Source organism: Alosa pseudoharengus, unplaced genomic scaffold (genome assembly GCF_046254945.1).
Source record: "Alosa pseudoharengus isolate Yale_2024_CS ecotype anadromous, Long Island Sound unplaced genomic scaffold, YU_APseudo_1.1 YU_APseudo_1.1_scf_16, whole genome shotgun sequence".
In the NCBI taxonomy this organism is placed as follows: Eukaryota; Metazoa; Chordata; class Actinopteri; order Clupeiformes; family Clupeidae; genus Alosa; species Alosa pseudoharengus.
This window is the reverse complement of record NW_027468630.1, coordinates 38,765,203-38,791,422: the sequence shown is the minus strand read 5'-3', so window position 1 is coordinate 38,791,422 and position 26,220 is coordinate 38,765,203. Positions and strand designations below refer to the sequence as shown.

Below are 26,220 nucleotides of genomic sequence, written 5' to 3'. Positions count from 1 at the left end.
ATAGTTGATGACAAGTTAAAAGTTGTTGATAGACAGCTAGTTTAATAGATAGTTTAATAATAGTTTAAAAGTAGACTGTTTAAAAGTTGAATGTATATAGTTTAAAAGTTTAAAAGTTGAATGTAGATAGTTTAAAAGTTGTTGATAGACAGCTACTTTAATAGATAGATAGTTTAATGATAGTTTAAAAGTAGACCATTTAAAAGTTGAATGTAAAAAGTTCAGTAGTTTAATGGGTTACATTGTTTAACAGTGGATTATAGTAGTGAGGACTTTTATTTTGAAACAGTTTTGGGCAGAGGAAACAGTTGAATAGGATGTGTAGTCTTAATTGACCCAGATTGTATGCTTAAAGCCTGAGGCTGCAGGTGGCCTGAACACCTGCCATAGGATTTGTAATTGCTTAATGGCCGTATCATGATGTCATAATCGGCAATGTTAAGTCTATGGGGATTTTTAAAAAGTCTTTCTTTAATAGTTTAAAAAGTATGAAAGTTTCAAAGTTGAAAAGACATAGCAACCCGATCTGTTTGAAGACCTACGTTACAAAGTTTGAATGAAGTTTCTAAGTTAAACAAGAGAAATTGCGTACGGAAAAAGTGGTAAGCGGAATAATAATAATAAGAAGTTGCCTAGGAAGAACAGTACAGTGCATTTTCATGCACTGTAACTAGATGTACCGCAGAGCGGTACAAAATATGACCGCCGCCCAGTCCAGCACATTTTTTCCACAAAAAGAATTCACGCTGAAAGGCCTTGTTTATGTGTGTGGGTGTGTGTGTGTGTGAGTGTGTGTGTGTGTGTGTGTGTGTGTGTGTGTGTGTGTGTGTGTGTGTGTGTGTGTGTGTGTGCATGCTTGTGTGTGTGCCTGCGTATGTGCCTGTGCATGCAAGCGTACATATGTCTACTGTGTGAGTATGTGTCATACGTATGATTACTGTGAATGTGTGTGTGTGTGTGTGTATCTGTTTGTGCACATGTGTGCACATGAAATGGGTTAACATGACCCCTGGAGGCAAATATACGGAAAAAAATGGTCATCCTAGGCCCTAGGCCCTCAAGATATTCACAGAGAACTGTGTCTGCCCTACCCTCCCGGGGGGTCCAGTCCAGCGGGGGGGCTACAGATCAAAACGAAAAATGACGGTTCCATGCTATCCATGGTCATGCCGTTTCGCACTCTACAATATACGGAAAATCAGGACTTACTTAAATCAAGATGCCACCCAACTTCTGGTTCAGGCAATAGTCATCTCACGACTCGACTACTGCAACGCCCTCCTGACAGGTCTCCCAGCCTGCGCAGTGAAACCACTTCAGATGATCCAGAACGCGGCGGCGCGCCTGGTCTACAACCAACCCAAGAGGGCACATGTTACCCCGCTACTCATCCAGCTACATTGGCTACCTATGGCGGCCCGCATCAAATTCAAGGCTCTAACGCTCGCCTACAAAGTAGTCTCCGGTTCTGCTCCCACCTACTTGAATGCCTTCATACAGACATACGCTACCTCCAGACCGCTGCGCTCCTCAGACGAACGACGTCTAGCTCTACCTCCGGTACGCTCAGGCCAATCCAAACTTTTCTCATCTGTTGTTCCTCGCTGGTGGAACACACTGCCAGTTCCTACAAGGGCAGGGACATCCCTCTCCATTTTCAAAAAATTCCTGAAGACCCAGCTCTTTAGAGAACATCTCCTCTCATAGCAACACTTACAACAAGTCTTGCTGATCCTAGCACTCACCAGCCGTCTTAAACTGACACGTAACTGTTAAAAACAGCACTCACTGATGCACTTATTCTTACTGTACTCTAATGTTTTTTAAATTGTCCTAATATTGTTGAGAATTGCTCTAAACTTAAACTGTTTACCATGTTGTTAGTCGCTTTGGCTAAAAATGCGTCAGCCAAATGTAATGTAATGTAATGTAATCCATGTGGGGGTACATGCCCACCGAGTTTTGTGCACCCCGGTCTTTCAGTGTCCCCGGAATCCTTGTTGGTGTACGTCACTAAATGTACACATAAATTATTTAATTGTAAGGCCCCCCATGAACGAAAGTACACAAAACTTGGCATGCATTCGGAGGGTGTCATAATGATCCTACACTTTGAATTTCGTGCAGTTTTGACCTTGTCAGCCAGAGATATTGTGATGAAAACACCTAATTTTTTGCTTTTTAATTTTTAACTAGGTGGCGCTATACATGAAATAAGTGGTAATGGGATGGGTTGACATGCCCCCTTAAGACCAACATACATAAAAAAGTTGGACCTCCTAGGCCCTACGGTTATCGAGATATTCACAGAAAACTGTCTCCGGCCACCTACAGGCCAGTTGGTGTATAGTAACATAAATTAATTTATTGTGTGGCCCCCCATGAACGGAATTCCACAAAACTTGGCATGCATACAGAGGGTGTCATAATGATCCTACACTTCAAATTTCGTGCAGTTTTGACTATGTTCAATTACAACACCTCATTTTTACTTTTTTGTGTTTAACTAGGTGGCGCTATACATGAAATGAGTGGTTATGGAATGGGTTGACATGGGCCCTTGAGATCAACATACAAAAAAAAATGGTTCGCTTCGCTGCACGGCGGTCATAATAATAATAATAATAATAATAATAATAATAATCTTTATTTATATAGCACTTTTCAAAACAAAGTTACAAAGTGCTGTACAATATCAACATAAATGAAAATGCAAATAAGACATAATAAATAACAATCAAATAATATATACTAATTCAATTAGAACTTAACATAAATTTGAAAAAGGAAAATAAACTTACACTGAAATAAAACTTACTGAATATCATAATCATAATAATATCATTCATCCATTGGATAAGGACAATTTCAGCAATTCAAATTAAAACTTTACCACAGATCTTGGTCAGCATGATTCCCACTACCCCCATAGAAAAATGGTTCAAGACACTGAATTCAACATCTGCCCTTTCTCCACCTGGGGGTGGTGAAGCAGTGGTAATGTCACCAACAGACAGGTCGGTCGACTGGGGTCCGCCATTGCGAGTGTGCTCGCTTTGGACAAAAGTGTCTGCTAAATATTAGTTTAACCTGTTGATGAGTGAATTCTTTAAGACAATGCCGTTCCCCAGAGAGTGAATTATTTTCCTGGCACCTTCTAGAATTCTACGCGAACGTTCTATAGTTTCAGTGTTCTTAAAAAATTTTTAATGGCAGAAAAGTCCCTGAGGGTAATTGTTGCGTCATGTTATAGAACCTTTTTCGAAAACGTTCTAATCACATATTTGTGATCGTACTCCCAGGGGCCCAGCTGCATCTGATCACATATTTGTGACCGTACTCCTCCACAGGTTAATATCAGTCCTTTCAGCTTGAAGTGAAGTTCCTTTCAGCTTGAAGTGAAGTTCGTCAAAGCCTTATCATAGGCATGTTATATTCATGACATGAAAAGTGGAACTTATTGAACAAAAATGACACATTTTAAACTTGTGCAAAACTGCATGAACCCAGCATTGGTGCGTCGCATAAATTAAAAAATTTAAGCAACAGCTTGACCATCGGACAATCCAACTGCAAAGCCTTTCCATAGGCATGCAACGTTTATGACATAAAAAGTGGAATATGAACGCATTTCATTACACCTGACAATTACGGAGCTGCCGGCTGCGATTTGACTGATTCTTGACTGATTCTCAGCACAGTGTTGACTTGCGTGTCTTTTTTAGATGGTGAACGTAAACAAAGGAAAGTAAACGAAGGAAAGCCCTCTAATTGGTCGGGCAAGACTGACAAGTAGACGGGCCTTGGCCCGTCCAGACCCGGCCGTGGCTACGCGTAGCCTATGCTTGGTAGGCTAAACTAGTGGAAAAATGTCTGTAAACAAATTTGGTAGCCAGACAAAAAGAACATAAACAGAGGATAGAAAATACAAAAAAGGAGGGAGAGAACGCGAAGAAGGTAGGCCTATGGTTTTTGGCTTCACGTTCGGGCAACAGACGAGGATAACGTTACGGTAGGACAATAATGATATTAATACAGTAGCCCGCTGTGGCATGGTCGCTTGCAATTGTATGGTTGATCTATATTATTTTAACTAATTGATCTGAATTGTTTGATGTTTCTCCTGGTAGCCTGTGCTCACCTGTGCTGCGTGCATATACCTAGGCCATATGGCTGTCGCGGTCGTGGGCGCGCGTGCATGTTACTCCCCAGCCCAGAATAACGGACCGGCCCTGTCTAAAATCAAGGCTAGAACACTGGGTGTGTGGTAACGTTAACTTCTGGTCTTGACTCACTGCAGAATGCAGCGGCTTGTTCACTGCACTGGAGAACCCAGCTAAACAAGTTAAAGAAAAGGAAACAAAACTTATTTTGTTTATTTATTTATTTAACATATTTTTAGAGCCTCTAAAGTCAAATTGACTATTGAAATCGAGGCTTAGGATGGAGTGATGTGTAGGAGCAATGAAGCATTCCCCCTCAGATCTTTTCACAAATCGCACCCTGACTAGGTTGGCTTGTCAGTCAGCGTGGAACGCAACCTCAGACCAACGCAGATGGCAAAATAAGGAACTGCAACCTAATTTCAGTGGCTAAAGCTCTCCGGAACATTTCTAGTGGTTCTCATATGCATTGATGGATTTGCGAGATCTCGCAAAACAAACTCAAGATCTCGCAAAAGAAACTCGAGATCTCGCAAAAGAAAGTCAATATCTCGCAAAAGAAACTCGAGATCTCGCAAAAGAAAGTCAATATCTCGCAAAGGAAACTCGACATCTCGCAAAAGAAACTCGAGATCTCGCAAAAACAAACTCAAGATCTCGCAAACCTAGTCAGTGTTTTTGTCCCCAGTACATACCTTTTCTCAGTTTTTTTTTTTTTTTACCTTCGTTTTTTTTTTCATGTCACCTCCCGGGCTCCGCAGTTCTAGTATCTGATGTGTATATTTGTTCTGTGTTTTAGGTCTTGCTGCAACTGACACGGGATGACTCCAATGAACAGTGTGTTTTAGCTTGTGTTTGTCAGCTTGGTGCTGAGGGTAAACTTAGAACATATGACATGAATATTACATCATACTTGCACAAGGTCAGCCTGGATCACTATGAAATTAGAGGTATACTTTACACACACAATTATATGCTATCTCTTTAATTCTCTCCCTCTCACTCTCTCTCTACACACACATATACACACCCACAGACTCTCTCGAGTAAGAAAAGAAATGATGCACAGTTAGTCAAGAAAAAAATAGAAAAAAAAAAGAAAAAAAAGCTGTTGCCTCAGCTTTACCATGTTTTTATAGCCTGACGAGCCAGTCCCACATCAAGATGTAGGTTCTGGGAACTTACCATAGGCACTGCTCAATCCGAGGGGCGGGATAAACGATTGTCTTTCAAATTTTCTCTGCACACAATAGGATAGCACAACAACCAGCTACAACTCATGAGTCACATTTTCCCACCAGCGGAGCTAGTTGGCTAGTTGATCAAACTTTTGCCAATTTAAAAAAAAGCTTAACTCGAGTTGCGATTCAAAGATCACTGTTTGCCAGCAGCAGCATCCATCTTCTTTGTTTTCAAGTAGAAGGAAATTCACGTGGAAATTCATGCCTTGGACTGATTACATGAGTTCATCCACAATTTTGTAATAGCTGATACATTTCCTGTGTTGTGCTTGAATATGAAAGGTCCAGAACCACCGTGAAATGATGAACTATCTTGTAACGTGACGTACTCAACGACCAGCGATTTATTGTCTGCGACACGCCATGTCACGATGACAAAAAGTCTAGCATAACAGAATGTTTGGATAATCCTATTACACTTTTGGTGACACTGAAACTATGACGACATGCAACCATATGATAGGCTAAGTGATCTTGTAATGGCTAATCTCCTGACCAAGATGCGGTGATAATTTATGGTTGCAGGTTATGCAGAAAAGGTTTATCAGAAATCCTTTTAAAGATTGCTTTCTCATAGTTTAATTCTTGTAAATGTCATAGCAGTGCACTGCAGGGGTCAGAAGTGTTCGGTCGAGGTTACACAATTTGGAGAAGAATTTCCAATAATGTTGCAATGCAACTTGATGCTGGAGGACTATTATTCCGAGAGTCATCATAACCCAGCCTGCATCTGTATAGAAGATGTTTACAAATTAATGCCATTGAAACAAATCAACTTATCAACTCTGATAGCCATTTACAGCACACACATACACACATTCACACTCTTTCTCTCTTTCTCTCACTCACTCACACACACACACACACACACACAGAACATGTATGTAACTATAGACATGTATACACACACTGTGTTGTTTTGCAGACTCCTTCAATCAGCCGCTGCATTTGATCTGTTCTTCTGATGCCCATGACAATGATCTGTTGAAAGTAGTGTTTGTTAAAGTAAGCCATGTGTCACACTCATGCATGCATGTGCATGCACGCACACTCAGTATTTTAAAGCATGTTCTTATGCCTGTACTGATACTGCTGATACTGATGTTTGTGCTTTATGACCTGCAGGCTGATCCTGATGGACCACACTTTCTGAACACTTTTGAGAACACTGAACAAACACTTAAGGTAAATCCATAAAAATGTGTTTACCATATTTAGATAAATCATCGTAACCTTGTGATTTAACGTGGTGGTTATTATGAAGGTCTTGGGATATTCCACATTACATACTGCAGATTGTTTAATCTATAGACTGACTGTGAGCGACCGAGGCAGCCAGCCCACCAATTGGGATGTGATCTTGGGGTTGTAGGTGGAAAAGGAGGTGCAGGAGAGGTTTTCAGCAGTGCAAGACTATTTATTAAATAACCAAAAAAACTTGCTGGAATAGCAATAGGCTATTATTTAACAAGAAAAACACTTTTAAACAAACAAACCAAAAATAAGTTCAGTATTCCAGTTCAGTAATCCAGATTTACACAAGAGCATAAAGCTAAATCTCTGCCTCACAACAGGAGAGCTGCTCTTTCTTTGCTCTCCAGGGGAACTGAGCTACCCCTCTTAAATAACCCTACTAATTGTCCTAAATTAGCCCAAATGAGGATATTGGCTCAAACCACCCAAATAGGTAACCACTTTTACTGGACATTCACTATTAACAAAATAACTATTACAAATATATACAAAATGACAATGGTGCATATTACTACAAAAATACATGTTAATTACCATAACACATATTCCCCACATACATAATAATAACAAGAAGACAAACAGACAAGGCAAACACCTCTGTATCACAATGCCCCACTCCCTCCCTCTGTGGGATGTTGGTAAAAGCATTGTCCCAATAATTAACTGTCCTACGTCCCACTGTCCTATAATTAACGCCGCATTGGGCAAAACTAAAGAAAAATCGCGGCAGACCAAACATTTGGTCTGACGCATGAATGAACGCCAAACTGGCAGCAAAACTCCCGACACCAACAATTAAACAAACTGTACACCAAACATACTTTACACAACATGAAACAATACTTCAAACAAACACACAACACCGTTTATAAGACAGGGAGATGTGGCGGGTGACTGTGTGCGTAGGGGTGCATGTATGTGTGTGTGCAACCGAGTGGAGTCTCTCCCTCTCTCGCACTGCCGCACCGAAAAGTCTTTAAAGTCCGATATAGTTAGAAGGGGGAAAGTTCAACTTCTCACACTGACGAAAATGTAGGCTACAAAACGTCATATTCATGCACAAGTCAACTTTAATTATACGATAGGCTACTCGAAGACATTAAAGGGAATTGGTTAATGTAGGTCTACTGTTCTAAAATGTAGGAATACCAGCAATTTATGTAGGTATAGCCTACAGCAGTGGTTAGTGTGGGGCAGGCCCCACTAGTGTGGAATAGAGACATGACAGGTGGGGCACGATGAACCGGAGGACATTTGTTTTTTGTGCCTATCTTTAATAATGCCTTTCTTTTTGTCAAGAATAGAATAGAATAGAATTAGAATAGAAACTTTAATTGCCACACAATAATGTTGGTGGTATTTTTTGTAGCTCAGTCCGGTGGGGAGGTGGGGGGTGGGGGGATTAATTGCGGGAGGGGATAAAATAAAATAGATAAATAAGTAGAGTTGCAAATCTTAAGGAGTTCAGGAGTCTAATTGCTGAAGGGTAGAAGCTGTTGTTGAAGCGCGTCATTCCAGTCTTCAGAGATCTATAGCGTTTTCCAGAGGGCAGAAGTTGGAAGAGATCATGTGATGTGAGGCATCTCTGATGGTCTTGGTTGCTCGGTGCGAGCTGCGTTCAGCATACAGAGTCCACCGAGGTGTCCTGTTATACAGAATTAATGGACGAGGGCGAGAGGCAAAGAACTCCCCAACGCACAGCGAAGTTGATTAATTCCGTATAACAGGACACCTCACCAAGCCTTTAACACGCAAAGGAAACAATCGGTTCCGTTTAAAAAGAAGCCAACTTGTACAACTTTCTTTGGCCCTATAACAGCGATCGCATGGACAGTTAGCTTGTTTACAGTTGATTCCATTGTTGCGAAGCCTGCTTTCAGGCTCAACCGTCGTCCTACTATGGTTGTTATAGTTACCATTCATAAGCATTGATATGGAACGGTGATTAAACTTTTTTTACCAGATCTATTTCATAGGTGTCCTGTTATTCAGAATTAATAGCCACCACACCAGCCAATCAAAAAAGAGTATTTCTTCTCTCCGGGTGATAATGAGTTATTAGCTTTTTCCATTACTACTTGCTTGAGTGGTTGTAGCTAGCCCTACCTGTTTATGGGGCAGCCGTGGCCTACTGGTTAGCTCTTTGTACTTGTTACCGGAGGGTTGCCGGTTCGAACCCCGACCAGTAGGCACGGCTGAAGAGCCCTTGAGCAAGGCACCTAACCCCTCACTGCTCCCGAGCGCCGCTGTTGTTGCAGTCAGCTCACTGCGCCGGGATGAGTGTGTGCTTCACCTCACTGTTCACTGTGTGCTGAGTGTGTTTCACTAATTCACGTTCACATTGGGATAAATGCAGAGACTAGTGTTGTCACGATACCAAAATTATGACTTCGATACGATACCTTCCATAAATATCACGATGCTCGATACTAAAACGATACTACGGCGAAATCCTAAGATATCTGGAGAAGAAAGGACTCATACCTCCTCCAAGTGTATTGAGTCATTTGTGTTAAATTTGGTGCACTTTTGTAGGTCAATTCTGGGTTCTAAACTTCCTACATATTTTTTTTTTTATAGTCAGTAAAATAGTAGGCCTACTTTGTGTGATTAAGTCCTTTATTGTTTGTTATAGTTAATTTACATTGTGTTGTGTTTTGGCAATAAAGTAGCTTTAAATAGCCAAACTAGGCTAGATCAAGGTCAGTGTTAAAATTACTGCATGCAAATCACTGAATGCTATGCAGAGGGGCCTAATCTTTAGGCCATCTGATGTACAGTATAGGCTACCCTAGGCCTTCCCGTGTTCATGGGATTTCTTTGACAGTTGCAAAAGGGAAAATGTGAGGATAGTCTTCTTTGCGCCCAGTGTACAAGTACGACGTTCCAACCACTCAGGTCTTCGTCAGATAGGCCTACACCGTTTCCTGTTGCAATATATCTGTGTGCATTCCTACATTACGTCTATTTCTTTGATAACATGATTTGCTACCACGTATAAGCCGCTATTATTAGGACTCAACACATTTGGTGGTATTATGCTTTGGGCTTTAATTAGCGCATTTCGGGTAGCCTATCCTACATCTGGACAATAATTATTGAACAAATTGCAGTCTACATGCCATGACAAATATTACCAGTAGTAGGCTACTGACCGAACATGAAATAGATCGTTTACAAGTTATGGTAGGCTAATGTTATTCTGGCGTGAACATTGCGCTTTCATCACGTTAGCACCCTATGATTACAGCTCGTTATGTCCTATTTTTTACAGTCTATAGTTATGTCTCGTCAAAATTCATGGATGAAGGAAGGTTCGCTTTATCCCAGATAACCATACTCGTTTTCGCTAGACTAAAACATAAGAAAAGAACTTGGCACTAACCATGTAGTCGTGTTCTCTATAGCATATTCGTTAACCTGTCGTTCTTTGAACTCTTTAAAAATGTTGGGATATGTCTGCGAGGTGTTTAGCCAAGTTCCATGCGTAGCCTACTGCTTTTAAATTACTTTGTGTACCTGATGGCTTGCCTTCACTATTCGCGATGTATCCGAAATAGTTGCAGATTTCACTGCACCTTTTGTTTTATCCTCAAGGCCTAGAACTGTCGGCAAAGAACTATGTTCACGTTGGCTGCGCACTCACTCACTCAGAGCTGCCTGCTTGACACGCCCACTTGCCTAGATGCGTGCAAGGAGCAGTGAGAGCAGCAGTTCACACAGACACAGAACGTTATTATTTTAATAAAGTATCGATTCTAAAAACGTCTGAAATCGTATCGTTTTTTGCGTGAAGGCATCGCGATACCTTTTTAGTATCGATACACCGTGCAACACTAGCAGAGACCAAATTTCCCTCACGGGATCAAAAGAGTATACTTACTTACTTTTTCAATGCCCATTGCCATTTGTCAAGAAAAGTCATGGAATTTTACATTTGACTTGAAATGGAAACCCTGGTAAAGATACACTAACAACAGCCTTTTTACAAGAGTCACTATTACCCATTACAGTGGAAAAAAGATTTATTATGAATGCGTAATATTTTTTAGTTTATTTCAAGTTCATTGGTGAATAGAAGCACTATTAAAATATATGTATGTATATATATATATGTGTATATATATAGTGGTGGATGTGCACAGTCACATACGGTCCGTTGACAGCGACAAGAACATTTTGTGGCCCTCTGTATCATCAAAGTTGCCCATCCCTGGTTTAAATGTAGCCTATTGAATAATTTGAAATACTTTGAATTGAAGCAGAAACTCTTCTTTCATAATTGCTTGTATAGCCTACTTGAATAATAAGATCATGTGATTCATGGCATGGAATGATAGTGAATGAGGCACATTTGTCCACTTTCAGTGTTCTATGACACTTAGTTGAAAATATATGCATATATGCAAGGGTAATGCAAGGATTTTGTATTTAATTAGGTGTGCCTGACCAATTTGAAGGCCGCTTGGGCCAAATATGCCAGGGCTGATTTTTTTTGACGGAGCGGCGTAGTCACCAGCGTACCCGTGACACCAAGACATACAAGACAAACAGCAAATAAATGAATAAATAAAAAGTAAAAAATAAAAGAAAATTAAAAAGAAAAAATCATGTTAAATTAGCCCAATTTCCAACCGGCTGAAAATGTCCAAGGACAGTGATGACCCGCGTGAAAACTCTGCTCAACTGTGTCTTCACAACCGATTCAATGCCAACTAAGTTCTTTACAACTGACCTACCCGGAGAATTCACTGGCAGTCAGGAGAGCACTGGAAGAACAAAACAGTCCAAAGTCATAATTGCTGATCAGCAGCTCGGTGGTTTTAGACAGCGACAGTCCCGCAGAACAGGCACCCTGCCCTGAGCAATCCTTCCATCCAGACATTGGATGTGCAGCGTCGTTCACAGATGGATGAGGGACTTCAGAGACACAAGGCAGGCTAGTCAAGGCAAGCTCATCATCCCAATGGAAGCTAGTTAACGTTAACTTGGTGTTAACATCACGGTATCAGCCGACTTGTATCAGAAAAAAAGGACTAAAAATAACAGAAAAACTATAGAAAATTATCTAATTAAAGAGTGATTACATTTAACTAGACAAGTAAATACAAAAAATTAAAGGGACACCAGGCAAGCCTGATGCTTTTTCTCTACGAAGCTCCCCCTAGCATCTGTACGTGTCGATATGTGAGCGAGCCCTCGCTCGGTCTGAAGCTCTTCCTTTTCTTTGCATCTTCTGTCAAGGGTTTTCGCTGCTTCTTCGCCGGCTCTGCCATTATACACACGTTTGCAACAATAGCTAGCATTTTGTTAGCCAGCCTCTGTGCTGGGGATGCAGGATGTAAGTGATCCTGCTTCTCGTGATGTCTGAGACTTTGTGAGACTGAAGGTCGGCAGGTCGGATACACCGAACTTGCAAGCGGGATATTCTTCCTACAGGCAGTAGGGGCGGGCGAGAGAGTCTTCATTCGCCCTGTAATGAGTCAATTAACCATATACCGACTTACGAAGATGATTAATTAGCACGAAAACGTTGCCTGGTGTCCCTTTAACAGAACATTACATAAAATTGCGAACATTACATAAAAACAAACAAAAACATGATGCCAGACGGAGTGGCGTGTCTCGCCAGCGTCCCTGTAACCTAGCAACTGAATGTACCTGCAATGCAAAAAACTGACACTTATCTACCGCTTTCTTGTAAAATCATTTGACTTAACCCTTAGAACCCGATTGACGCAAAGTGCGTCAAAAAACACACCCTTTCTTCTCTGTTACATTGCTCCGAAACTGTTCATCGCAGCGAGATGAAATCTTTATTGCACGACAGAGCAGAAGTGGGGCTTTCCAACGAGACTACACACTTGTCTGTACGATCAAGTATGAAAATTAAAAAAAATCATGAAATTAAATCAAATTGCATCATATTTACAGTCTCTGCGTTCACCTGCACACACATTACTCTAGTTTGAATAACTCGCGAACCCGTGATCGCATCGATATGGCAAGCATATCAGATGAAAGAGGGGGCACAGGGCTATCCATTGGTACCATGTTTATCGATCCTTCTGGCTTATAAAACCAGACGAAGTGACTGCAAAATAATAACGTCATGTACACAAACCAATGCTGCACACTCATTACTCTCGTTTGAATTACTCGCGGACCTGTGATCGCATAGATATGCCACGCATGTCAGATGAAAGAGGAGACTCAGAGCTATCATTTGATACATCCTTCTGGGTTATAAAACAGACGAAGTGACAGCAAAATAATAACTTCATATAGCTGGACTTACCCCACGTTTTTGTCTGTTCTTGTGGCAAAGCATGTTTATAATCCAATGCTATCATGTGTTTCTCTATGGCAAAGCATGTTCATATTCCGGTTTTGAGATCCTAGCAAATTCCTGCATGGCATCCAATTCAAGGCTCACATTGCATCCCAATTTGTTCAACAAATAAACACCTTTTTTGCCTTTACTTTGTTCATGGCAATGCAGTAAAAAGTTGAGAATTATTATGACTGCATACACACAGGCACGCAACCTCGGGTCAAGTCAGGTCAGATCAGTTCATGTCACCGATATGGAGCGCAGAAAGGTCATTTTTCATCACTAAATAAAAAATGGCATTTATTTCCGTAAATCACACAGCAAATATTTCTGTAAATTGCTCAGCCCCAGAGTATCCCTCCAACAGGGCAATTATATTGCCCGATTCAGGACAGTCTGCCCTACACACACATGAAATGCATGTAGAGCTGTGAGCTTGCTGTGGTGAGATACATGTTGAAATATAAGAATTTTTTTAATACACTTTTTATATTTTAATTCTTTAAAAATCTAAATAAAATCAATGCTAGTATTAATACATGAAATTATTCAATATATGTGTGTGGCACTTACAATGACCAGAATAAATACTTATGAATAAAGGTAGTGAAAATGCCCTAAAAACAGCTTAGGGTTCTAAGGGTTAATTTAATAAGAGTTTGACTGATTTTAAGACATCAAGAAAACTAATCACTGAGATATTGTCAAAATGGACTATGTACTAGCTGTAAGTCTGTAAGGGGTGGTGGTAGTGTAGTGGTTAAGGAGCTGGTCTAGCATGCAGTACCCAGAAAATGTGTAGGTTCAATTCCCGGCTTCCACCTTTGTGCCATATTGGATCAGTACTCTGACATTGTTTGGTGATGAGGTGAAAGTGTTATGAGGCGATTGTTTGATTTTGCTGTCAGACGTTCTGTGAATGTAGTTTGAGAAAGGAGAAAAGGGTGGAAGGTTTTAAAAAAAATGTGTTTTAGCAATTTTAAGTGTTTCCTTTATTTTCAGCGGTATATAATTGACATATGTAAGTCGCTCTGGATAAAAGCATCTTGTAAATGAATACATGCAAATGTAAAACAAGCAAATTTAGCTGCCAGCGGGTTACATTTTTGTTTTTTTAATATAAGATTAATAACACTTAACTAGATATCAGTTTTTGCATTGTAAATATGGATCTTACCTGTGCATATGTGTATTTTTGTGTTCAGGTTGAGTTCTCCTCTCTGGATTTTCTCCTCCACACCAGAGCACTGCTGTCTTGCATAGATTGTTTAAGCTCAGCCCTGCCTGAAGAGTGGACGACAGGCAGAGACAGACAAGAGAGGAGTCACCATGAGAAAGACTTGGAAAAGATGGGTAAATATGATATAGGACAATAGACAAGGCTAAATTGCATCACATAATCACACATTCAGGCAAGGGCCCTCCATAATTATTGGCACCTCTCGTAAAATATGAGTAAAAAAGGGTTATACAAAAAAAGATAGATGAACATAAATCCAACCTTAAATAAATAAAAATCCAACCTTTATGTGACACTAATTTATGTAGAGAAAATGTACCTAATTAAGAAATACATTTTTTCACAAAACCACAATTATTGGCACACTTGCTTTTAAAACGTTACTGTTTGGTATTGATTGTTATTATAAATGAAATGTGAAGGTGAACTGCAGCATATTTTTTTGAACAAAGGTTGAGGAAATACAACTTTTGTGAACATAAAAATAAAATTCTACTGAACGTCATAAATGTATTGTTCAAATGTTTAAGTCCATATCAGAAACTCAATATCAAATACCATATGCAAACCCCTTGAGATAGAACATGTTTTTTGCCATTTCAGCATTCACCAGAATTATTTTTTTCCCTTCCATCAGAGATTAAAGGATCCAGAGATGCAGATGTTGTGGCCTTTAAGGTTGTTGCTGTACTTGGATCCTTTGGAATTAGGGTGTGTGATGACCAAGTTGAAATAGCTGATATCAAAATACGAGGTACAGTATTGTCTATTTATGTACATGCTACAAGTGTATGTTTCCTTGGTCCTTAGCATAGTGTTGTAATAGTTTGTTGGCCTACATTTCATACACATTATGTTCTAGAGCTCGACCGATATGGGATTTCGAAGGCCAATGGCGATACCGATATTGATATTTATCAAATATTTCAAAAGCCAGTCATAGTCAATAGTCATTTTTAGCAAAAATAAATGTAAACATGTTCTCCCATAACAAAGTTCTGATCAAGGTGGGACATTATAGCCCCTATTTTGACGATCAGAAACGCAGTGCATAGTGTATTCTTATCACAACGCAAAGTTTATTCCTATCTTACACTCAAATTTTTCGCCATGCCATTCTCTTTTATTACACAATGTGCCCAGGTGTGTGCCAATTAACATGTGGTCTGGCGCATGATCTAAGAATCGCTATCTTACACCATTTAAAAAGCATTACGCCACTGGCCAAGAAAAATCTGGTCTATAGCGAAAGGCACATATGAAGCACAGCTGAAGGCGTACTGATACGAGATGTAAACAGCGACTCCTCTGCAGGATAAATGTCCTTAGGTTATTTTATTATTATTTAGGTCATTCAAACATTATTGGGGTAAGTGTTGTTTTTTTCATGCTGTATTTTCGATGGTAACCTATTGTCAGTCAATAGTGAAAGTAATTAACTGTGTATACCTGTTTTGTTGTTGACTATGACACCACAGTGAAGTTAGTTTCACTTTGCCTAGGAGTTCAAATAATAGACGGTAATAGATGTTTAACTAAAGACGTTGTAGTTAAACATGGTTTAGTAGAATACCTGTTAAATACAGTCTCGTGTGCATGCAGATTTCTTCAAATGCGCCGGTGACCATCAAAATACGCGCTGATTGCTGTTAAAGGGAATGACAGATGTCACTCTCATTGGTTTAAAGGATGTTACTCCAAAAACACACCCATGACTGATTAAGAACCATAAGAACCGGGCTTTCTGCTATATTAGAGCTATCACTCTACTATTATTCCCAGTCATTATCATGGGAAATATAATGTTCAGATATGCCTCACATTATTATAATGGCATTGTATAACAACCCTCATAGTAATAGGTATATTTTAACATTTTCAAATGTATTTATTTGTTGCTTTTATTTTTCCTTCCAACTTGCTGAGGCCCCCCTGGCACCCCCTCGCAGCCCCCACAATGAAAACCACTGACCTAGGCTACTACTAGGTGTCCCGATTGGAGTGCGCTTCTCTGTTTGCATTAACACCACATTGTCTTGTGAAAGTGAACTGGGCATACGCTCACATCATAAACAAACCATTTTACACCACTGACAATGTTCAAAATAGAATGACACTTCTGTGGTAGTGTGGTTAGGTTGTCTACAGACAAATTGAAGTATTGTAAACGTAAGTGTTTTGAAAGGTTATAAAAGTGTTATTTGCCCAGGTTGTTTTTGTTGCCGTTTTTAAAGCCTGGGCTGTCCACAGATTGCATTTTTTACAGTGTATTCAGCACATAGACAGCTAGTGGTTGGTTAGGTGATGTTTGCAGTAAGTGACATAAAATGTTATAGCCTAAAAAACGTGTGGCATCGCTTAGAGTACCTTTAATATAAGATTAGTACAGTAACACTTAGTAAGATATCACTTTTTGCCGTGTACTGAAAACATTTTATTAGATACACAGTTTTTGCAGTGTAAGATTAATAACTCTTGGTTAGATTTTATTTTTTGCAGTGCGGAAGCTAGTATTTTTTTAATTTAAGCAGTATATAGACATAGATGTATGTGAATGTATATATATGTTTGAATTATATTTGAAAAATATAAAGCCTATGCATTCTTTTTTACAGGAATCGATGCATCTGCTATGGTCCAGTCAAAGAAGACAGAGGTGTTTGTTAGGCTGAAGGATATTGCAGTTATGGACATTGCTCCAAAAACGCTCCATAAAAGGGTATTATTATTATTATTATTATTATTATTATTATTTCAGGAATGCATACTAGAACTTCAGCATATAGACAGTAGCTTGTTGTGAGTTTAAATAAGCTAAGGACTCAAACTAATGAAGAGATAAAAAATGCAGTGAGGTCAAGCTGCTTGAGCACAGAGGTGTGTGCTATCTAGGGCTGTAACGATATACGATTCGAAACCGAAATCGCGACATTCATATCCACGATACTGTGTCGCGTTGTGAAAAGGCAGAATCGCGACACACCCTTTCTAGTGTTTCACCCAGTGCTGCAGCTTACGCGGCCGCAAAAGCAACCACATCTCCCGCTTTACTTATCGGTAGCCTACGTTGTCCAAAAACAAATAAATAAATAAATAATAATTTCATACCTCTCCTTGCTTTCATTGTAGACTATGTGTGAAACTTTAGCAAACAGTATAGAAGTAAACCCCCTCTCCTTGCCCCGCGCTCTCTCGCGCTCCCTCCCTCTCTCTCCCTCCCTCTCCTGCTCAATGAACATGCGCGACTTAAATAAAACATTCACAATTGTGAAAGCAAGGACGCATAGAAGACGACTAGCTAAATTACTATTAAATCCGCTTAGCATCATCAGCATGCTGCACATATTTTTTTTAAACTCTTGCATTGAAGTTGACTGATCATCTCAATACCAACGTTTCCCAAAAGGGCCTGTCCCAAGGAGAACAAGTATTACCTTGAAACATAAACACACATGGGGAAACTGAACAGTCCAATCAGTAGACTATGATAGCATAGTTGGCTAGCTTAGCCTACTTTGTTTACAATATTTCCAGGCTTCAACCAGACAGCTGAATTAAAGACGTAGAGTTGTAATAAAAAATAGTAGGCCTAGGCTATAGGCTAATCTGCATAAAGTGTGCTGTCATAAATATCAGTCATTCAGAAAAAAATATTTTTATATCAGGATATAAAATAATAGATATATTATATTGTAATTCTCTGGTGTTCTAAGGGAGGCTATTAAAATGTTATTTAATAACAAACCCCCCCCCCAAAAAAAAAAAGAAAAGAAAAATCGAGATTCATATCAAACCGTGGGTCAAAAATCGTGATACAAACCGAATCATGAGGTTGGTGTATCGTTACAGCCCTAGTGCTATCTGAGTTATCTTGAGGTTTTTAGCATTGCATTCACAGGTAGGGTGACCAGATGAGATTGGCTGAAATTCGGGACGCTTTTTCGCGGGGGGGGGGGGGGGATGGTAGGCTTACAGCGAATTTTCAAACCTGTACCAAAACACATTTTATTCAAACATCAAGTCTGCCTCAAAATACAACAGAGAAATCATGAACTCAAAATGTCATTGTGGGAAAAAACAAAAAAACAATGACTGCGTAACAGTGCAAATCAGACCTTTCAGAATAAGGATAATAGCCTAACGCTAATAACAAGCCTTGCCAAAATGATGGGTCATTAAGTAAGAATACAAAATAATTGTTAGATTAAGTAGATTATGTTAAAACGACATGGACATTAGGCCGAACTTCCGATGTATTTTTTTGGCACACACGCTGGCTCTGCCTGCTGCGCTGCCTGCATGTTCAATGTCCTCGGCTTCGCGAAATCAGTGCATATTCGCGCCTAATTATAGAACGTCAAAAAGAAACAAAGTAGCCGGGCTGCATCCAGACACTTAGCTGCCGTCGGGGGCTGCATGCAGTCGACTCCGACTCTCTACGGACAGTTTTTAATGTTTATCAGAAAATAAATACTCAGTATTCTGATTGAGTATAATTTTCGGGACAATTAGGGCAGGATTCGGGATTCGGGACAACTGCTTGGATATCGGGACTGTCCCGAATTTTTCGGGACGTCTGGTCACCCTATTCACATGATACCTTAGCTAGCCAGCTAGTCACTAGTCACACTAACAGAACTGCCCTACCTAACAGCACTTCCAAAATAAAAAAAGCTTACCACATACCCCACTGAAAATGTATTGACATTTTTAAGCTTTTAAATTCTTTAACATTTTTTATGTTATGAGAAATTGCACACTTTCAACTTTCACATGACTTTCATGTTGCTGTATTGCCGTTAACTAAACTGCTGTGTCATGTCATATTTTACACTCATTATCATCTACTTACGAATTTGTCTGCACCTCAAACAGTGTTGGGAGTAATGCGTTACAAAGTAACGCGTTACTGTAATTCCACTACTTTTAGTGGTAACGAGCATGTAACGAAGTATTTTTGTAAATCCAGTAACGCAATTACAATTACTGAAATTTCAAAGAGTTCGTTACTTGCGTTACTCTGTTGATCTTGAATGAATGACTGCAGACAAGATGCACATTTGCTGCTTTGTCTCCCGACCTTAGCTGTGTTTCCAGCAATTGTGTTTCATGTTTAGATTGCAGATGCATTCTTTACAGTTAATAGGAGCTTCCTCACATTCCTCCTTATTTCGGATTTATGCTAAAACACACAAGAGTGCATTACGCTACAATTTAAATGGGCATCTTAAAAGCCTTTTCCCTTTCGTTTCCATCTCGTAAGCTCCACTACAGTAAAAGCGCATTGTTGTTTATCTCCGCTCTTTTTCGCCTATTGCGCAAAAGCCTCATTATATCAATTTCTCATTCTTACAACATAGCCACGCCACAACACCAATAGGCTACGGTAGCCTATATATAGCCTTGGCACAAGCAAGCACACGTTTAACTCGAGAGGAAAATGCAGATTTCACTTACCAGATAAAGAAACCTCCAAATAGCCTACCCTACGTAACAGCGACTTGAGTTATTTGCACAGTAGGCTATGTTTACATCGGAATTGACGTCCATGGTGTTATGGATTCATTTGTCTGCGCCGGAACATGCAACTTCTCTCTGGAACACCTTATCAGCTGAAGAGTAACCTTCTGCATAGTGCGCGACAATCCCAAACTCTCGGATGCATTAGAACTTATTTCGGTAAGTCAGCACTTGTGCAGCGCAGGCTTTTCCCAAACTGGTGGTGCTTAAAATGCTATATAATACAACTGTGTTCAAAGCAGGATGAGGATAACCTAAGGTTATGTGTGTGTGAGCAGACAATAACTGCTTTGAAAATAGGCCATTTAACATTGTTTCACATTACATCCCATTGAACGAATTCCATGTAGCCTACAGAAGGATTGCAATAATAATGATAATAATAACTTATTACTATATTGCAGAAGGCAAGTAGTAGGCAAGCAGTAGGCAGTGTACTGTACATATCTATCAAACCACCTAGATGGTGAGGGTGGCGCAAAACAAGGTCAGGGAGGCCTTCATGCATTGTAGAATGTTTTGTGGTCGGAAAAAGTTTGAGAACTCATGCACAAGGCTATTGATTTGAAGGCCAGTTGAAACTACAATAAATAGGTCCAAAAATTAGGTTTATTGTGTGTGTGACTGTTCAGTACTGTTCATATTGACATTTTAAAAGCAGACTTAAAAGTAACTCAAAAGTTACTTTCTCTAGTAACTAATTACTTTTGATATACAGTAATTGGTAACGTAATTGAATTACTTTTGAAAGAAGTAACTAGTAACTGTAACTAATTACTAATTTTCAGTAACTTGCCCAACACTGACCTCAAACCTGATACTCCCTGTTTACTTACGTAAAATAGTGTGTTGCGTTGATGTTGATCACATGGATGTGTAGGTCAGTTCAGGGTTCACAGTGGAATGTAATGTGTGCACACATTAGAATATCATGAAAAGGTTTTCAATGTAATATATTTTACAAAGTAAATCTTTCATACATTCTAGATTAATTAATTTAATGATTATGGCTTATACACTGCAAAAACTGCTTATCTAACCAAGTGTTATTAATCTTATATCAAGATCAAAAAATCTAAATGGCATTGTTTTCAGTACAAAGAGACTTACCTAGCACTTTCTCTTAAAATAAAACTTAATTTGAATATAATTTTGACATTATTTGAAGATGTCTCATCATGAAAACAAGCAAATTTTGCTGTCAGTGTGTTAAGGAAATTTGTCTTAAAAATAAGCAAGCACATTTGTCTCAAAAACAAGCAAGCAGATTTGACTTCAAAACAAGCAAATTTGGCTGCCAGTGCGTTGAAAATTTGTCTTGATAAGACTCCTTAAGATAAGGCTAATTCTTATTAAATTAAGTAATAACTAAATCATAGACAAATGTTATCAAAATGTTTGAAGTTATATCACTTATCACTAATATATCACTAATATATCACTAATCATGACATGCCCTTTTGCTTTTGTTTGTTTGTCTTTTGTTTTTTTTTATGTTAGGTGGTCTCCATTGTTGGAGAGGAGGTGTTCAGCTTTAAATTGTGTCTTTACCCTAATTCTACTGAGGGTGAGGGTTACTTAGACACTTCAAAGGTCGATGGAAAGGTTACTCTCAGGATGGGCTGCATCCAGATTGTGTATCTACACCATTTTTGTATGTCTCTGCTGGTAAGAACACATGCACACACACAATCACATATAACATTACTGATGTTGAATGTATTTGTATGTGACATTTTTTTATGATGTGAGTTCTGGTGAGGAATGGATAGTTTCTCTGATACGTATATTTAAAATGTGCATTTCAAATACAAATTAGTATTTTGTCATTTGTATTTCATTGGGTTGAAAATAGCTTTGTGCTTTGTATCAAAATGTATTTATACTTTATTGACGTGTACTTTTGTGTTTTTTTTTTTTTAACTGCAAAATACTTTTTCTAGGAAATCTATGCCATAAAAGTGAAAAATGATGCATGCAACCTCTGATTGTTGCTGACTTATGCCTAGCAGACACTGTACGATTTTGACCCAATTTTAACACAGACTCTGATCTGGCAAAATGTAGTATCTGCTCTGTCTGACTTGTCATGTTGGAAATCTCAATCTGGAAATTCTCTTAGGGCCTCAGGAAAACCTCTGCCAAGTTTATGGAATTACACAGTCATGTCTCAGACATCAAATGAAAAGGTGTCGGGTCTCGGGAAAACCTCTGTCATGCTTATTGAATTGCACCGTCAGGTTTCAAACATTACACAAAAATGCTTCAGGTAAAATCTCTAAGGCAAAACGGCCTCAGGCGAAACGTCCACAGATGAAAATTGTGTCAGAAAGACCTCTGAAGTTAGCATCCCATATGATGAAAATATGAATAAAAGTATTTTGATTCATTTCGGCTAGGGCTATGAGCGTTTACTGTTTTCTTTTAATCACGTGTTGCCTATGATTTTTTTTTTTATCTTGCCTTGTGACTTGTCCTGTTACCCACAATCCCCTTTGACTGAGTACTATTTTGACCCTTTGATGCACCGTTTCCTGTCCTCAAACTGCCACAGACACTTCCTAGTAGGCTTCTGCCTAGCCCTCTTCCTCCTGTAGTCATGGAGATAATAAACACCAATGCAGTTCTGATGCTTTAAAGGAACACGCCACCCAAAATCAGTAGTAATATATATGTTCTTACCTTAACTTTCACGAGTTGAGTCATACCTCTCCCGCGCCAGTAGGTGCACTCAAACGCTCTGTCGTGCGGCGCGAATGTGTTAGCATGTTGCTATGCTAGCGGGCTCTGCCGTGGCCGTAGAGAGAGGAACATAGCAGTAATCAAACACCTCCATTTTTTCCCTACTTGAATACAGTTGCACAAGTAGTTGATAAAAATGTGTACGTCACACAACATGAAACGTGCCGATTTTCCAAGCGAATAAACAGGAGAACTACAATGTGTGGCGCAATAGCACTTGGGAGTACTTCGACCTAGCGTGGTAATATTATTAACACCTAATTGTAGATCCTATCCACCACAGAGTTTAAAATCCATGCTGGATCGACCCTCAGCCTCTCCCTCCCCTCTGAGCGAGAGAGAGGCACACACACTAGAGATGCGCTGATGGGCTATTATTTCAACCATAACTGCATAGCAAAACATATCATCCATCAGCCATCCATCAGCACCAAAGTTTGCTGACCAATTTTCAAAACTGCACCCGCCCACCATCCGTTGGTTGTTTTAATGTAGGCTATATGGATGATGCAGCGCTGCTGACGTGAGGCTAGAAAGCCCTTGCCTGTTCTAGAAAGACTGATCTAATTCTAATGCAGCAAATATATTAAAAGGCTGAAGTCGTACATTGGCTAGGCCTATCCCCAGAATATCAGAATATCAGCAGCAAACTCAGTCTCTGTCGCGCAAAACAGTCTCCAAATAAAACGCACATCGGCCTGTTGCCTATTCTGCCATGCAGCTTGTGACAATATATCGTCCAAAATGCTTGATTGCATTGCATTACCACATCAGCATTTTTGTTCAGTGAATCTTTTGTAAATTGCTTTACAATTACCGTCGGGCCTATAGGCCTATTGCCTGGCTTGCCTCAGCTTCGGTCACGTCCTTTTACAATTTTATCATTGTAATAAAAAACGCAATTTGCCGCATAATTTCAGCATGCTCCTGGCCTACTAATTAATGCCTATTGTACTTTATTTTTTGCAAAAAGAAAGAAATCCTTGATAAAATAACAAGTCATTCACATTATAGGCTACACATATGTCAGGTTGACTGACAAGCCTGTTCTGAAGACTCCCATTCATTTTGACTACACGAGCGCATCTTTTTCAGACAGACATCGCAATTCATTTTATAGCAGGCCATCGGACAAATATGACGCCTCGATATTAAAGAAACTCCGACTCCATTCATTCTGAAAGTCCACCGCACAACAGTGCAACAGTGCAACGTGCATGTTCACATTTTTAGTAACAACCGCCAAACTTGCTTGCTTGCCTTACACATCTAAGTTTTCCGACTATTTTTCTTCCCTTCTTTTTCCGCTGTGGATGTTATGGAGTTTGTAGAAGTTTCAGCTCTTACGTTCTGAACATCTCGCACTGCCATCGCCCGATGTCATTTCTGAGTCATATCACTCTCTGTCTCTCTTTTAAATGCCTATTCCCTGAATGGTAGGCTACAATAATGTGTTTTATATATAGGCTAATATCTAAACAAAATAACCCAGGCAGTCTCATCTAGGATATAACACAGGTTGAAGTCAACGTCAAGTTGGTTCTATTTAGGGAGGTGAATGTGTGTAAACATCTGAAATGACATCGGAAGACAAGGAGTGAATAGTGGCAAGAGGCAAGCCGAAGTCTGCTGACAAAGGCCCGACGGTAATTGTAAAGTAATTTACAAAAGATTCACTGAACAAAAATGCTGATGTGGTACATGAAAATTTAGCTAAAAATGTGGAGAATGCAATGCAATCAAGCATTTTGGACGATATATTGTCACAAGCTGGCAGAATAGGCAACAGGCCGATGTGCGTTTTATTTGGAGACTGTTTTGCGCGACAGAGACTGAGTTTGCTGCTGATATTCGTGGGATAGGCCTAGCCAATGTACGACTTCAGCCTTTTAATATATTTGCTGCATTAGATCAGTCTTTCTAGAACAGGCAAGGGCTTTCTAGCCTCACGTCAGCAGCGCTGCATCACCCATATAGCCTACATTAAAACAACCAACGGATGGTGGGCGGGTGCAGTTTTGAAAATTGGTCAACAACCTTTGGTGCTGATGGATGGCTGATGGATGATAAGTTTTGCTATGTAGTTATGGTTGAAATAATAGCCCATCAGCGCATCTCTAGTGTGTGTGCCTCTCTCTCGCTCAGAGGGGAGGGAGAGACTGAGGGTCGATCCAGCATGGATTCTAAACTCTGTGGTGGATAGGATCTACAATTAGGTGTTAATAATATTACCACGCTAGGTCGAAGTACTCCCAAGTGCTATTGCGCCACACATTGTAGTTCTCCTGTTTATTCGCTTGGAAAATCGCCACGTTTCATGTTGTGTGACGTACACATTTTTATCAACTACTCGTGCAACTGTATTCAAGTAGGGAAAAAATGGAGGTGTTTGATTACTGCTATGTTCCTCTCTCTACGGCCACGGCAGAGCCCGCTAGCATAGCAACATGCTAACACATTCGCGCCGCGCGACAGAGCGTTTGAGTGCACCTACCGGCGCGGGAGAGGTATGACTCAACTCGTGAAAGTTAAGGTAAGAACATATATTACTACTGATTTTGGGTGGCGTGTTCCTTTAATGCGCTGTGGACACGAGTGACATGAGTGCGGCGCACTCCGCTTTCGACATTCAATTACATTAGATTCTGTTGTTCTGTAGTCAAAAGCTTATTCAAATTAAGTAGGATGTCCAGTCCACATTGGGAGTGTTTTCGGAAAATAGGATTTCGGTCCCTTCCAGTAAAAAAGTAATCCAATGCAGATGTAAATTAGGTAAATAATGAAACAAAACGAAACCGAACTCTGGGATTTATTTGAACGTTTATTTTGAAGTGTTTCAGTTGATTTGATGTCAGATTTACATGATTCAAATGTCCCTACCAAGGCAGGCTACTTGCTGTAGGGTTTAATATTTTTATTCAGAATGTTCTTTCTATCCATAATCATAAGTCTTTCCGGCATGAAAACTCCTCACCTTTCGGCGAAATTCGCCGTTTTGAATCCAGAATAGGGGACCTGCGTGGTTCGCGCAGATCCGATGAGAAAATATTTGGGGGGGGGGGGGGTATGGGGTTACAACTGACTTTACAAATTACGCGCAGACGCGAACGCATCTTGATGCGTTGTAAGACGAGCCCAATTAAAAACTTGTCTGATCCTGCAACGATTATGTGAATGGAGCCCCTATGCATTTAGCCTATTAAACAGTGGAAGCTCATTTTTGCCGCGGATGCAATGCGAACAGAACGCTTGCGCTGGACTACAGATATGCGTCTGAAATGTCAGCTGGAATGTGAGCCCGGCCAGGAGAGATGCTTATAGATGTCACAGGTGGGCTAGTTGAAACTTTCAACTTCTGTAACTGTAAGAAAAAGACGTTGAGATTGGTGTAGCAACGTAGCATAGGCTGTTGTTAAAGTTAGCGATATTGGACAGAAATATAGAAATAACGAGTTCATTTGATGTAGAATACGTGCAGTTTGAGCCATCTAGATCGACAAAAGGTGAAGAAAATAGGCATACTTTATCAGTATAGCAAAGGCTAATGTGAATAACTAAATAGTTGAATTAAATGCTCCTAAACTGGGCTGGTGCGTTTTGTCAAGTTGAGAGACAAAATCAGTGTTTGACATGGTAATGCTGTCTTTTAAGAAACGTTCAGTGGCCTGGGGCCGTATTCACAAAGAATTTTAAGGCTAAAAGTAGCTCCTAAGTGGCGAATTTAGG

At 39.8% G+C, this 26,220-nt stretch overlaps 1 protein-coding gene across 3 annotated transcripts in view; it reads left to right on the top strand.

Moving 5' to 3' along the window:
* Nucleotides 1-26,220, top strand: part of vps13c (vacuolar protein sorting 13 homolog C) — a 511,929-nt gene that overhangs the window by 161,431 nt on the left and 324,278 nt on the right. For all 3 annotated transcript variants that reach the window (XM_076287956.1, XM_076287955.1, XM_076287957.1), the window contains 7 exons: nucleotides 4,963-5,113; nucleotides 6,330-6,409; nucleotides 6,530-6,589; nucleotides 14,198-14,345; nucleotides 14,870-14,986; nucleotides 16,848-16,951; nucleotides 21,253-21,420. In XM_076287956.1, the coding sequence (XP_076144071.1) occupies nucleotides 4,963-5,113; nucleotides 6,330-6,409; nucleotides 6,530-6,589; nucleotides 14,198-14,345; nucleotides 14,870-14,986; nucleotides 16,848-16,951; nucleotides 21,253-21,420 (828 nt within the window). The remainder of the gene's footprint in view (nucleotides 1-4,962; nucleotides 5,114-6,329; nucleotides 6,410-6,529; nucleotides 6,590-14,197; nucleotides 14,346-14,869; nucleotides 14,987-16,847; nucleotides 16,952-21,252; nucleotides 21,421-26,220) is intronic.